At 40.0% G+C, this 14,906-nt stretch overlaps 1 protein-coding gene across 2 annotated transcripts in view; it reads left to right on the top strand.

The window, feature by feature from the left end:
- The window catches only part of PARD3B (par-3 family cell polarity regulator beta), a 774,037-nt gene extending 760,112 nt beyond the window's left edge, over window positions 1–13,925 (top strand). The window contains exon 22 of one of the 2 annotated variants that reach the window (XM_075608550.1): window positions 7,319–13,925. In XM_075608550.1, the coding sequence (XP_075464665.1) occupies window positions 7,319–7,646 (328 nt within the window). In that variant the 3' untranslated portion in view covers window positions 7,647–13,925. The remainder of the gene's footprint in view (window positions 1–7,318) is intronic. The other variant, XM_075608549.1, reaches the window with a different exon arrangement.
- Window positions 13,926–14,906: the final 981 nt, after the last annotated feature.

Genomic DNA, 14,906 nt, shown 5'->3' with positions numbered 1-14,906 from the left:
TGCTCACGTGACGCGCCAGCGGCAGATTCAAGTTTGCTTGCTTGGCAAGCAGGTAAGGGCCGCACATGCTCATGAGCTTGCTCACGCTGGCCACACATTGCCGCAATGTGTTTCATCGCGGCCAGTGTGAGCGCAAGCGCCCGCTCAGGGCTACCCGGGACAAGGCCTTAGAGGCACTGAAAGAATTACCTTGACTGGGAATAAATGTGGATCTCACTTTACAAACTTGGGTGGACATGAAGATTTATTTATTTATTTATAAAATGTTTTACCAGGAAGTAATACATTGAGAGTTACCTCTCGTTTTCAAGTATGCCCTGGGCACAGAGTTAAGATGACAAATAATAAATGGTTACAAATACAGTTACATAAGTGAACAGGGTATACATTATATACAAGACATTGCATGCACAGTTACAGATAATATATATTATGGGCGTATGTAACAGTTGCAGACCAGATTAAAATGTGAGACAGCTTTAGTTTTGAAAGAACTTAGACTGGTGGCGGCTGTGAGAGTCTCCAGGAGATTGTTCCAGTTTTGGGGTGCACGGTAAGAGAAGGAGGAGCGGCCGGATACTTTGTTGAACCTTAGGACCATGAACTGTCTTTTGGAGTCAGATCTCAGATGATAAGTGCTGCATGTGGTAGGGGGGAGGAGCTTGTTCAGATAGACGGATATGTTCTGGAACCAAAGGGAATACGCTGGGTAATATATGGTCAGACAGCTTAACTAGTTTCCTTTTACAAGCACCACAAGTTCTTTTCTTTTCTTCACTTTATTAAAAGGTAGCAGATAAGTTACTTTTAGATGGCGTAGTGAGAGAGAGCTTCTACAATAATAGTGCTTGATAGTAGGGACAAAAAGTAAAAACGATACTCTTACCAAGAGCTGTGGCATGAGTAATGCTTGCTTAGCCTGCTGAGATTGAAAGAAAGCAAAATGGAGGGTGTCTCACAGGAACAGAGCCTGGGCTAAGGAAACTGTGAATACAGGCAGGGGGTAATGGAACAGTCCACTATGCCAGGGGAATAACAGGGGTTGTCATAGCAACCACTTGCATGAGGCTATAAGATAGAGAAGAAACTAATGTATCCTTTTCACCTGCACTGGGAATAATAACTGCAGGGAAAGTGCTACTACATAAAGGGCCAGCAGGCAGAGCTGCAAAAAAGGAAAAAAGGAACAGAACTATGATTCTTGTTCCATGACAGGGTAGCTTGCCAGAATGTATTTGAAGGCAAGACAGGAAAGATGAACTTTGCGCCTAGACTCAAGTGATGACCAATCTAGTTCTTTGAGCATTTCACAGTGATGTGTGTTGTAATTGCATTTGAGAACAAAATGGCATATTGAATTGTAGAGGGTATCAAATTTGCTAAGGTGGGTTTGGGGTGCCGAGCCGTATACTATGTCCCCATAATCGATAATTGGCATTAGCATCTGCTGTGCGATACGCTTTCTGACCAGCAGACTTAGAGAGGATTTGTTACTGTAAAGTACACCTAGTTTGGCATAGGTTTTGGATGTCAGGGAATCAATGTGCATCACAAATGTTAAATGAGAGTCAAACCATATACCCAAGTAGTTAAAACTAGTAACCGGAATTAGGGTGGTATTAGCATTGCTTCTGATCTGGAGCTCAGTAATTGGAAGCTTTAAAAATGTAGCCTTGGTCCTAAATACCATTGTTACAGTCTTGTCAGTGTTTAAAAACAGTTTGCTTTGGGAAATCCAATTTTCAAGTCTCAAAAAGTCAGATTGAAGTATGTGTTCAAGGTCGAGAGGCTAGGGCTGTGTGCATATAGGATTGTGTCATCCGCATACATGTGTATTGAGGCTCCCTTACAAGCTGTGGGAAGATCATTGATGAACGCTGAGAAGAGTAGGAGCCCCAGAACAGAGCCTTGTGGGACACCACAGGTGATATCCAGGGGGTTAGAGTTAGAGCCTGAGATAGACATATGTTGGATCTACCTGATCGGGTAGGAATGAAACCAGTTTAAAACATGCTTCCCTATTCCAGAGCACTGATGAGTAGATGAGTAGAAGGCCTCACTTATTTGGCCACTTAAATAAAAACCTTATAATATCGCTGCACGTTTCAAATAAAAAGTAATTGCCATGCTTACAGCTCTGAAAATATGAATTTTCAAAGAAGTATTATTTAAGGTTGAACTTTGCAGAAACATGTTCAGCTATCTCACTAAAGAAGGAGTGGTAGAAAAGGTTGATCCCGAATATTATTATTTAATTCATTTTATTTTTGTTTCTCCTCCCTAGTTTAGCAAAAGCAAACCTAAGGAGCAGCCATAATGAGTTTAACAGAAGTACACATTCAAGCCCTGAATTTGAGCATGCTCTTCACAAAATGAAATGGTTCCAGTAAAAATTTCATGTAAACGTACGTTAAGCAGGGAGTATCCTTGGGTTATTTTCAGTCTATTTCCCTCAGCTTCAACAGTAATAAAACAGAGAAATACTTTCCACGGGAGTGATGATTGGAATTGCTCTATAAAGAGTAGGTGTTAGAGTAAAGATACCAGTTGGCTTGCAGCATATGCAGTTTTAGAGTCAGTTTTTGTATCTCAGAGGTAGCTTTGGTCTCTTCCTTCAACACATAGTCTGTTCAGTCTCAGAAGGGAGCCGGAGTGCCTGTCTTATATAACCAAACCGTCTGTTTTCCAACGCAAAGATCCCCAGAGGATACGCTGGAGTTCCAGAAGTCCGCAGCCTGCTATACCTCTGGTACCTCTCTTTATTTTAAAAAGGAAACATTTGCACTAAGTGATTTGGGTGGGACAATTATTGAATCATTTTGAGGCAGATAATGTGTGTCTCTTACCTACATCTGTGAATCTAAGAAAGATGCATATCCCAGACCAGGTGGACCTTTCAATGGAGACGATAATGTAGGTTTATGATCGGAAACACATAGTAGTAAAGAATACAATTGAAAATACTACATTCATAGCCCAAGGTATAGCAGCATTTAAAAAAAAGCAGTTTGGACAGATCCTCAGGAATGTTGCATGCTGTACTATAAAACAATGATTAGTATGTTTACACCCTTCCCAATATGAATGGTTCTTGGCAAGAATTACAGCTGCGACCCTTATGCCCTCTGCCCACTGCACCCAATGTGAGTAAAAGTGGGTTATTGCCATGTGGGTAACAGCATACTAGGGACAACACCAAATATCTTAGTGGAAATCTTGTAAACAGGAGACTAATAGCTGAGACTAATTCGAGCTATGTTGCTTTATTAATAAAAATAAAAAGGTTTTCTTATATTATGATATTGCTAATGTACACGGCTTTAAGCACAATAAGCACGTGCCCCATGGAGCTTACAATCTAATTTGTTGTGCCTGTGGCACAGGGAGATACAGTGACTTGCACAAGGAGAGCTGACAGTGGGATTCAAAGTGGGTTCACCCACTTCAAAGGCAGTAACATTACCAGTAAGCTCCTCCTTCAGCCAAAGATTCTGCGTTGGTATTATAATTATTGCATCAAACCCCAACTGGTCATAACATCCTCGCAACATTTGTTCATTTGCTGCCTGAGCTGAAACAGACATACCCCAGACTGCTTATTAACTTCTTGTGTAAGGTGACAGGAAACTCCTATCAAATTCATTGAGAGGTAAAAGCACTTAACATATATATATATGTATAAAAAGGTAAAGCGGCGTTAGGGGTAATGTATAGAGGGAGGAAAAGCAAGAGATTCTTAATGTCCACATTCTATGCTGGTCATTTCCTCTTCTTGGCACCGTAAAGTTGACAATAAACGGAGAAATAAACTCATAACATTATGTGAGAGACATCTGGAAAGAAACGCTATAGTTAGAGGCTAACATTTGTATTTTGTACAATTGTTGTCCGGTCAGTGCTGCTCCATGTCTCATGCATCTACTTCATAGGGTGCACTTTTTAATAGTGTGTATGTTGCATGTTAATAGAGTATTTAACAATTTGTATAGACACACCACGGCTCAGTGCAGGAGTCTTAATTAGATGACCTGTGAAGTTTGTTCCAGCCGTACTGTTTTATGAGTATTACATGTCAGGCCCTTTGAGACATCTCTACGTACCAATTTCTGCTGCATAATTGTGTTGTCAAAGACTCATGCAATTAAAAATATACACAGCGTCTATGGAGATGGAACATTGAATGCAAGTCTCCTAACCACAAGTATTATGTGGTTACACTCTTAATAGATGGCTGCAGACAGGTACTACGAATGCTGGCTCACTTGGTCTACGTATTTTTCCTACTCTTAGTTGACCTTTGTTTATTTTCTAACCTTTTTCACTTTGGAAGTTTCTCTGTTCTGTGCCAAAATCTCTAAATACTGTATCTTAAGTCTTTTCCTTTGTGCTAGGTTTGACCATTGATACAGAAAACTGTGAACTTATCAACCTTTGAAATCCTATCTCTCACGGTGATGGTCTTCAAATGAGTTAGTTTTGGAGTTTTTCAAAGACTCTTATAGACTTTAAATTCCTAACATCAGCTGTTGGGGAGCAGAGAGCATGATTTGCCGACACAGACCTCCTGAGTTCAACATCATGTCTATAGAAACAGAGAATAAAACGGAGCAGATAGATGATGATATTTTCTTCTGCAAATTCATGGTTAAAATGTTTAAACGAATGACATTATTTATTTATTTATTTATAAAATATTTTACCAGGAAGTAATACATAGAGAGTTACCTCTCGTTTTCAAGTTGGTCCTGGGCATTTTGGCGTTGTGGTACAAATTACAACACTAGTAGAAAACTTCTGTGTCCAGTGTGTAATTGTAATAAGTTCTACAAGGCCATTGATACTTGTAAGGATTTAGACTGACTTAAAATGAATGGCACTCACCAGGTCTTATGTTTACGCAGTTGATTTTTGTGAATGTGAAGTTATTTTTTGCCTTCTGCCCAGACATGATGTCATGTAGTGAAAGCAGTTAAATAATTTCCTGACCTAGGATTATTGTTGTTGTTACACAGAGATGTGAAGACCTGGATCAACTGAAGAGGTCCCGTATTATGTTATTAAGTGCATTAGACTCAGTTCTGTAGTGCTCAGTCGGCATGTTTCCTTTTATCTACACAATTAAACAGGATGTTTTCGTCTTTCTTGCATTTGCTATCAATATGAATTACGAATATTAGGCATATTCTCTATATTATATTCTTTCATGGTACTGTCCTATATAGCAGTATACAATGTACTGAAACTCTAATAAAGTTCACCATTTACACTTTTGTATCCAAGATTTGGTGAATTAGTGCATACAGGCATACCCCGCTTTAAGGACACTCATTTTAAGTACACTCGCGAGTAAGTACATATCGCCCAATAGGCAAACGGCAGCTCACGCATGCGCCTGTCATCACGTCCTGAACAGCAATACCGGCTCCCTACCTGTACCGAAGCTGTGCGCAAGCAGGGAGACTATAGAGCCTGTTACAAATGCATTATTTACATCAGTTATGCTCGTATATGACGATTGCAATACAGTACATGCATCGATAAGTGGAAAAAAGGGAGTGCTTCACTTTAAGTACATTTTCACTTTACATACATGCTCCGGTCCCATTGCGTATGTTAAAGCGGGGTATGCCTGTTCTACTTAAACTGAGGGCTTTTATTACCAATGGAAACAAATATTAGTTTACGTTGATAATTATCAAAAAGCTAGGAGGTCTATAGCAAAGCAAGTTACGGACGTATTTAAAGCGGAAATCCAAGCAGGTGATTTATTTTTTAGAATTTGTTTTTTTTTACATTGTGTTGGAGCAGGGGATCTCAGGAGCTGATCCCCGTTAATTTTATCTCCGGGTACCCCCTGCTTCCAGAGATAGTTACCTCTGTGGGGGGTGCCGGTAGCTGCTCTGGCTTGGCTGGCAGGGATCATGTAATGGCCGCTTTTCAAAGCTCCCTCATCCTGCGGGCCAATAGGAAGCTGTGACGTCATCCGGTGTGGCTTCCTATTGGCCCATATGACGCAGGAGCCTTAAAAAGCACTGAGATACCAGCACCCCCTTCAGAGGTAAGTAACTCTGGAAACAGGGAGAGCTGAAATTAACGGGGTTCAGCTCCGTAGACCCACTGCTTCAATGTTATGTTTTAAAAAAAAAAAAATCCTTGTTTCAAAACTATTTTGAGACTAAACCGTTCACTATATTGTTTTGCTCTGTTACAATTTTTATTTTAAAGTACTGAACAGCACATACTATAAGGAAGTAGCTCTACCAAATTCATATGCCAACAAAGTGTCAGATGTGGCTTCCTGCTTATACCTTGGGGTGTGTGATCTGCGTACATTCTAGTAAGAGATTACAGATTTAAAGGGGCATTTCAGCCATAGACAAAAAACAAAAATTTTGACATTTTCATGGTATTAAAAAAAAAAAAAAGCATTGAAAGATTTTTACAATCTTTAGCTAAAGCAGGGTGCTCAATTTCAGTCCTGAAGCCCACCCCCCAACAGGTCAGGTTTTCAGGATATCCCAGCTTCAGCACAGGTGGCTCAATCAGAGGCTCAGTCGGAGACTGAGCCTCTGATTGAGCCACCTGTGCTGAAGCAGAGATCAATTGAGCCATCTGTGCTGAAGCAGGGATATCCTGAAAACCTGACCTGTTGAGGGGGCTTGAGGACTGAGTTCAGCACCTCTGTTCTAAAGTATTGTGTTCTTTTTGCAATGTTATGTGTTTGCGAAGAAATACTGAAGCTATCGACCCGACAAATAAACATAAGCAGGTGGTGTGCTTGAAATCAGGGTTTCCTGAGAGAAACAAAAACTTCTTATTTCATAAGATTCAAATAAATAAAACTATTATTTTAAGGATGCCCCCTCTTCTTTTTTTATATATATATTTTTTATTTGGAAGTTTCATATTTATTTTTAAGATACTTAATGTTGGATTAATTAAGACACTTTTTGCAACAACAACAAAAAACAGTTTACAGGTTACATTATTGCCAAATATGTGCAAATTAAAATGTCTCTTTATGCTATATAGAAATAGGCCTATATATGTATGACCCAATGAACCAACTCTGGTTCGTCGTTCCAATGAAGCCAATTACACTCGAGTTGTTTAAAAATATATATGTTTTAACCTGCTATGCTGGTCTGCCCCTTTAAAACAATACTTTAAAAGTACTTCTGAAACTGTTTTAAAACTGCTGTAATATTTAGACAAAATCATTTTGTTTATTTTGCCATTATGTGGACCAGTCCAGTGAAGAGTCTGAGTCATAAACGTTATTTCAATAGTAACATGTCTGTCTCTCCATACTTTGCAGACGTGGACCTTTGGAACAAGTGGAGTACATGTCTGGACCTCGTGCAGTATATAGAGAGAGAGAGCCACCTTACTACTGTGATGTGACCCAAGGCGCCCACCCTTCTAAAGGCATATATTCCCGAACCCAGGCCAATCCAGCAGATAACTATCGGTTCCCGACATATCAGCCTCCACCAACCAAGGGGCCTCTTCGGCAGGATGTTCCACCTTCTCCTCAAGGGCACAGACTACCAGGCTACAGTGACGGGGGAAGGTCAGGACCAGATCGATACCAGTACAGGCCCCAAGATCCAAGACAGAAGAACCCCATGACTGCAGCTGTATAGCCTAAATGGCACTCTGCAAATCAGCACCCTATGGTTGGAATGGGAAATGAAGGATGAACAAGGCATACTGTATAAACGGACATAGCCTCACTACAATTACTGACAATGGATATGCAAAGGCAGAAACAAAAGAAACCCCAGCATTACGGTACCTTATGAAGGCGTCACATTAACTTCTCTTAAAGCAATAATCCTTCCCGAAGTGCATTAGGATCTGTCTGCAGCCTTACTATGATGGATATGAAGTATAACCTAAACATTTTATTGATATTCTTGAAGATGAGGGAATGATAGATGTGTTATAATTGCTTGGCTTTTTTGGTTTCCATGGCAACCCCATGGTGGCCTTTTTAGTCCGTCCCTGGCATAATTTTTTGGGGTACTTCAGGAATGTAACCGCAGGAAAAAGCAGAATGTAACGGCAGGAAAACGCAGAATGCAGGGTTGGAGAGAAGAAATCCAGCAGTTTAAAAAATATACATAGTTTTAAACAAAGTGGGGCAGATTTCAGATTTATTATGGGTATGGTGATCCCATACCCATCCCAAACACCAGCGTGATCCACCAATAACCAAGAAATCTCTTATTGGCTGGATAAGACATGTTGTTTTTAATTCTATCCAAACTGGATGGCCCCTGTATTCATGGCTGTGTATAATGAGACCTCCTACTGCTAGATCTCTTTCTCTCTTGGTCAACAAAAAGTATTTCTTGTATTCATCTTTTCTACACAATATTTATAGTTCACCCCTTTCCATAGGTCACTGTAAAATTATCCTTATACTTATTTAGTTTGGAGTTATAGACTATTAATAATGTAGGGGAATCACGTTAATTATGGCCACCATTGGGAATTTTCTCTCTTCTGCACCCGTGGATCCTTCATCCTTCTTTCATTAACGACAAGCACATTTTAGAGAGAGCAGAAATATGGATACGTAGGGGGTACAGTCCCCTCGTGTTTTATTTGCTGCTCACGAGAATACATCCTAAATGTGAAGTTCTTGTAAACATATTGCAGTAAAAACAGCACAGAGTATATTAAAAACATTTAATTGAATGTATCTTCATTACTCCTTGCTGGGCGCTAAAGGCGCTCTTAACATTTTACTACTAACGGGGGTTTACACTGATTTGCATTGTGGGACCTAAAATAGGTATGTTCCAGGGTTGCAGACCTATCTGAGACATGCAAATGTACCCACAAGTGGTATTTGTATTCGTTGAAAACTCTGCAAACAATAGGGAACAAAACAAGAGAAACAGCTAAAAGGTACAAGTAAAGTTCATGTTGCATAGGAGTTCAGCCTGCAGAATGTATTGATTCCATACTAAGTGTGTAATCAATACTTTCTGTCACTGAATGCTTTTTACCGTGAAAAATGTAAGGCAGTAACAAAAAACTGCAAACCTCTGGCTATGCCCATTTTTTGTAATTTTTAGCAGCAACCTTCCCTGCTGTTAGCTAGCAGGCCCACATGGGATGTTAAACAGTATGCCCATTAATATAAGAAAGGATGCCCCTGGCTGGATTTTTCCTCTCTCCCTGGATGTTCAGCTTCATGGTCTGATGGAGGAAAAGCCACCAGCATGGGAAGCTCCATTATAAGACTTTTGCTATGAGTCAGGAGCAACGCAGGGTTGCCAAGAAAAACAGCATGAGCCCTGTCAACTTTTATTAGAATAATAAGAGCAACTTTGTCTCTGCAGCTCTATACTCCAGTTTCAGTTGGTTAAATAAAATACTCAACTTTAAGGTGTATTACTCAACAGGGCCCCTACCGATACATTTACATGCTGCTCTGCAAGAGTATGACTTCGGACTTGCATCCAGCTTTAGCTTCTTCTGAGAGCCCAGAACAATGGTCCTTTTGGGTAACACGGGAGGTGGCTAAAACAGCAATCATTACTTGGACAGGGGTCACCCGGGGCTTGTCCTCTAGGGACCCCCTGATTACTAATATATCTGTTATTGATTAGCCTTATTATTTTATCTCCAGGACAATAATACTTGTCTGATGGACACAATGATAGCCACCATGGTCGGTTTCAATCCAGCAGCCAATAGAAAACCATACTGTCATAGAGAAATTATAGAACTATTCCTATTGATAACCACCATGGTCATATGTTTTATTTTTTCTTATTTGACAAGCAAGAAAAGCGTGAATATCTCGGGAACCGAGGGTGTTCCTAGAGCTAGGCTTACCGTGATTCAGCCCAGAAAGACCTACCGGTTCAGGTGTACTAATTTAGGGAGAATGCTGCTTTAATATACACATTTCACATTAATTTCAAACTATACTTTATGGGATTACAATAAAATAGAGTTCCAATACCAGATTGGGAGCCAGTATTAAGGGTCGCAGAGACTATTAGCCAAATATATGGAGAAGTCTTGACTCTGTTTCAGCCATAGTCTTTGACTGCTCTGAGTGGTCATTTGCATGTCATTTTCCAGAATCCCTGGCTGCAGTGGAAGCATTGTATGCTGAGAGATTATGGGGAAATGCAGATTTGTGGACCTGTCTGATAAAGTATTTTAATCGATGCTGAATTGGGTCACACTGTTTGTAAGAGACCCTTGCCTTCTATTCCTCTGGAGCTATCTTAAAAGCACAATCCTATTTAAAATGTATTGATGTGCAATACAATTTAAGTACCTAGCCTTCTTTTAACAATGTATACAATTTTAATATCTTTTTTGCAATGTAACAAATGCTTTACAAACTTGACCTCACAAGCAAAGTGCCTAAAATCAACATTACTTCCACAATATATACTGCTTTTATCGGGGTTTAGTTAAAGGACAGTATCTAAATAAGGTGAGAATGCTGCGGATTTCAAAATGTCATTTGTGGTTATATATAGGAACCCCCGCAAAATTAATTAAACATAAATATTTCAGTGGAATTGAAAATCGTAGTGTTTTGACAGTGAAGTGTGTGATTAGGGTGAAAATGTGAGGGGGAAAAAAAGGAAATTTCAAAAAGATTTATGTTTTTAACTGGGGCTTTCAACAGAAATAAAAATTCTACCTGCACATTCCAGAGTTTGTCAAAAAAAACTTTAGTGGTTCTATCAAACTATTTGCTCCTGTGAAGACCATTGTTCTGGCATGAGTCACTTATGTTTGGAAGAGTGCCTTCAATTGGAACACACACACACAGCAGTGTCTGATTTGTATCTCCGATTCAGTTGCTCGTAGGAAATATGTATTTTGTCTCCAACATTTTAACCATTCTAGTGCTGGACACCTAGCATGTTGTAACACAAACTTTGTCCTTCGTAGACATTGGACAGGTACATTTCTGCATCAAGTGATGTAGTCAGTATAGATTTACGTTTGGCAATAACATTATTGATAGCAATTGGTATCGAGGTTTATATGATCTTTAGGACAATCTTGTGAAAGTCGCAGTACAAATAGAATCAGTGTAGAGAAGGGGATGGCCAACTACAGTCCTCAAGGGACACCAACATGTCAGGTATTCGGGATATCCCTGCTTCAGCACAGGTGGCTCAATCAGTGCCTCTGAAATTAACTCAGCCACTGATTGAGCCACCTGTGCTGAAGCAAAGACCTTTTGGTGGCCTTTGAGGATTGGAGTTGGCCACCCCCGGTGTAGAGTATAGCACCTCTGCATTTTTGTGTCTAACCACCAAATAATATGCCTTTTGCAGTACTCACACAGTCTGTTTGTATACTGCCGATGCCTAAAAACACATTATTATATTATTATTATAATATCTAATATTAAACAGCAGTGCAAAATTCTAGTAGCTGTATTGGTCTTGGAGAAGTATATATTAGTGGTAGATTGTGCTACCTTTTAATGGACCAAACTGTGAGATGTGTAAACTCTACACACTAATATCTATGGAGAACTCTCTTGCTGATCATAAATGGTACCATAACTTAAAATGAATACCATATTAAACTGGAAAGTTTGCCCTTGCAGAATCCATTACTGAATTTGTTTTAAGTGGGATTTGGGGAGTGGTCTGTTTGGGATTTCTTACAGTAAATAGAGGGAGATGTGGGGGGGCTGGATTTATTATAATGGCATATTTGCACAATTGAGCCCCTTCCAGTTCATCAACCTCGATGCTTTCTTTTTATTCCATACTGCAGGACAACCAATGTCCAAAGCGTTATCGTTCTGCTCACTGCTGCATAATAGCTTTAGTACGGTGTTGAATCTAGAACCTTTCTGTGCTTCCTGCTGCCCTCTGACAAACATTGGGGTCCAGTAGGGAATCATCACAAACCCTATGACCTTTTCCAACTACCCTTTAATAGGTTGCTGTCGCAGGTCAAAGGGTAAAGAAACAATATAAAACCTGTTTGTTGAAAGTCACAAAGACGTCTCACCCTCTCAAAAACGGGTGTATTTTCTGTCGTACCTCAAATCCAATTAACCATTTTAGTGCCAGAGAGAGTTGCGCAATGTACATGCATTAAAGTGGTTACCATAGGAACTCGTGTGTCTTTCTTAGACCATTAAATGTATAATCCAGTTTATATTGAAAATATTTGGCCCCAATAAGCTTCCAACAAGGTACTTTTGTCCAATTATTGTATAGATGGTCTCCTTAACAATGTCAAATCTTAAATGGCTGGTTTAATACACACGCACATGACTAGTTTCAGCAAAAACAAAAGGAAAACAAATGCATAATGAGTTTATCGACCTCCACATATGTTGAACTTGCACTAAGTACTTGTCACAGAAGTGTGTTGTGAATTTCACACAACTCTCGGTTACAAATGTAATATTTTTTGTTAGCAAGGAGGTTTTTTAAAATAAATTATAGGTGAGGTATTTTCTATTAATAATACATCACCTTGTGACCATATTTTGCTGCAACCCGGCGTCCCATTCACAGATATAAAAACACTCTGATTGGCTAACATCCAACGCCTGTGTCTGAAGAGCTCCTTAGAGTATATTAACAATAAATTTATGGGGTTCAGCGTCCATATACAATTCTAATGTAGACTTTGGTCCATGTTTACTAAGTGGTGTTAAGACGCCTTACAGATTAGCACTTCTTTAATAAATATATCTGTTAATATAAATAGACCATGATGAAGTAGGGTTTGCATCACTTACCACTTGTTTAAAAATATGCCTCAATTATAGGATTCCTGGAAATCAAAAGCTTTCCTCATTGCCAGTAATCACCCTCTAATACCATGATAAAAACATTGGCAAGCTCATGTACTGTATGTAACAAGCCTTCCAGCTAGAGGAGACCCGAGTGGGGTTGTACATTTGAATCTCACTCCATGTTATCTTCCAATGAACATGGTAACTTGTTTTTATAAGCACACTGCAAGCCCACCCATTCTCACACTGATTCAACAGGATTTACACTTGTTTCTTGGGCTAAGCCAGGGTTTCACAACTCCAGTCCTCAAGCCACCTGTGCTGAAGCAAGGGTATCCTGAAAACCTGACCTGTTGGGGGGGAGGGGGGTCTTGAGGACTGGAGTTGAGCAATCCTGGGCTAAGATACATACATAATCTGCGTAATGCAGCAGGCTAATTAATGCCTTTTAGGCCGGTATTGGGAAAGATAAAAGGGAGCCTGAATTAGCACATTGTATGTACCCTTTTCCACTCTCATGATCTTTTGTCTACAGCGCTCAACACAGTGTAATGCTCTGGGCTTTTCAAGCCAAGTGAAAAAGGCTCTAAAATGTGTGAGGAAGCAGCAACGATGTAAACAGATTTACTTATTTTGGTTTCATATATAATGTTGTCTATATGATATGAGCACAGATTCACGTCCATGTGCAGTCGAGGTAACAGAGCATAGCAGCCAATGAGTTAGGAAACCTACCCTGACCACCCACAGTACAGCTCTACTGAAATGGTATTGCATGCTGCCTAATTGTTCTCTTATGAAGTGAAGGTGCTTACCTCCTGCTCAGAAGCAGTTAAGTCTTCCAAGAATTTCGTGAATTACCTTTGATTTCTCCTCTGGACTGATTGCAGAGAGAGCATTTTAACCCAAATTGCACCTATTATAGGGCTGTTTACCACCATACTATAAGAACATCACATTTTGTCTATGAACAATTTTTCTAGCGTACTTTTTTTTTGTATAATACACAAGTCATTGTTTATATAAATATAAATACTGGAGGAAAAAAAAAGATTTTGAAATCATGTTGAACTGGGAGAACAAAGACTGTTTTTATAGTACATTTTCTGTTATGTATTACTATATAAATTGCACCTGTTTCTATTTTGCATTGAAATAAAAGCATCAAGATTATCAATGCTGTGCTTGTGTAATACATCTTCTTTTCATTGATGTAATAGATTAAATAGAGTATTTGGTATAAACCGTACAATAAGGATGTGCTGATTTGTAAAACACAAAAGCAGCCATATCAAATATGTATGAAAGAGTATAATCGCATTAGAAATCAGAATCAAGGTAACGCAAGTCACTGTTGTGTCAATAGCAATCTTTAGAAGTTTATAACTGGCTATTTCTAGAGGTTGGCTACACCCAAATTAAGAAAAAAAACATTCTTTCATGCAAGGTAACAACTTGGTGTTCTGCATCCTTCTGCTGTCCCACTGTCACTTCTTGGGATGTCATTCATGGTTCCGCCTGTGACGGTGACCATTTGGTAACAGCAGGAGGGGATGTTTGAATAGGTTGTACATGTGTAAGTTATTATTATAATTTATAACACGACAACATATTCCATAGCGCAGTACAATAGGGTTGGAGGATAAAAATAATAAATACCAAACATTAGCATACATTGTTACGGTAGGTAACGAGGGCTCTGTCCCAAGGAGCCTGCAATCTATAAGAATGTTCATTTGAAACTGAGATGTATAAAACATAGCTAAAAACAACTTTGGTGTTAAAGTAGCGCACAGAAAAGTAACAAATGAACAGGGCCGCCAACAGGGGGGGTCTGCTGGGACTTGTGTCCCGGGCTCTCTGGCTGGGGGGGGGGCCCAGCCGGCACTGCAAATTTCCCCTGACCTCTGCCCAGGCCCAGCTGCAGGTCGCAGCCGGGCCCCCATTGGGTTTTAGTCAGGCGCGTTGGTGCCTCGCCCCTGATCCCCACGGCTGCTGCCCAGAGCGAGTGGTAGGCTCGGGGGGGCAAAACTGTCCTTCCACGGTCCTCGTGGCTGCTGCCCGGGGTTAGAGGTAGGTGCACGGCGGGGGTGGGAGGTAGGTGCAAAGGTGGGGGGGTGGGAGGTAGGTGTGCAGGAGGTAGACT

Source organism: Ascaphus truei, chromosome 7 (genome assembly GCF_040206685.1).
Source record: "Ascaphus truei isolate aAscTru1 chromosome 7, aAscTru1.hap1, whole genome shotgun sequence".
Classification (NCBI taxonomy): domain Eukaryota; kingdom Metazoa; phylum Chordata; class Amphibia; order Anura; family Ascaphidae; genus Ascaphus; species Ascaphus truei.
This window is presented reverse-complemented; position numbering and strand designations above follow the sequence as displayed.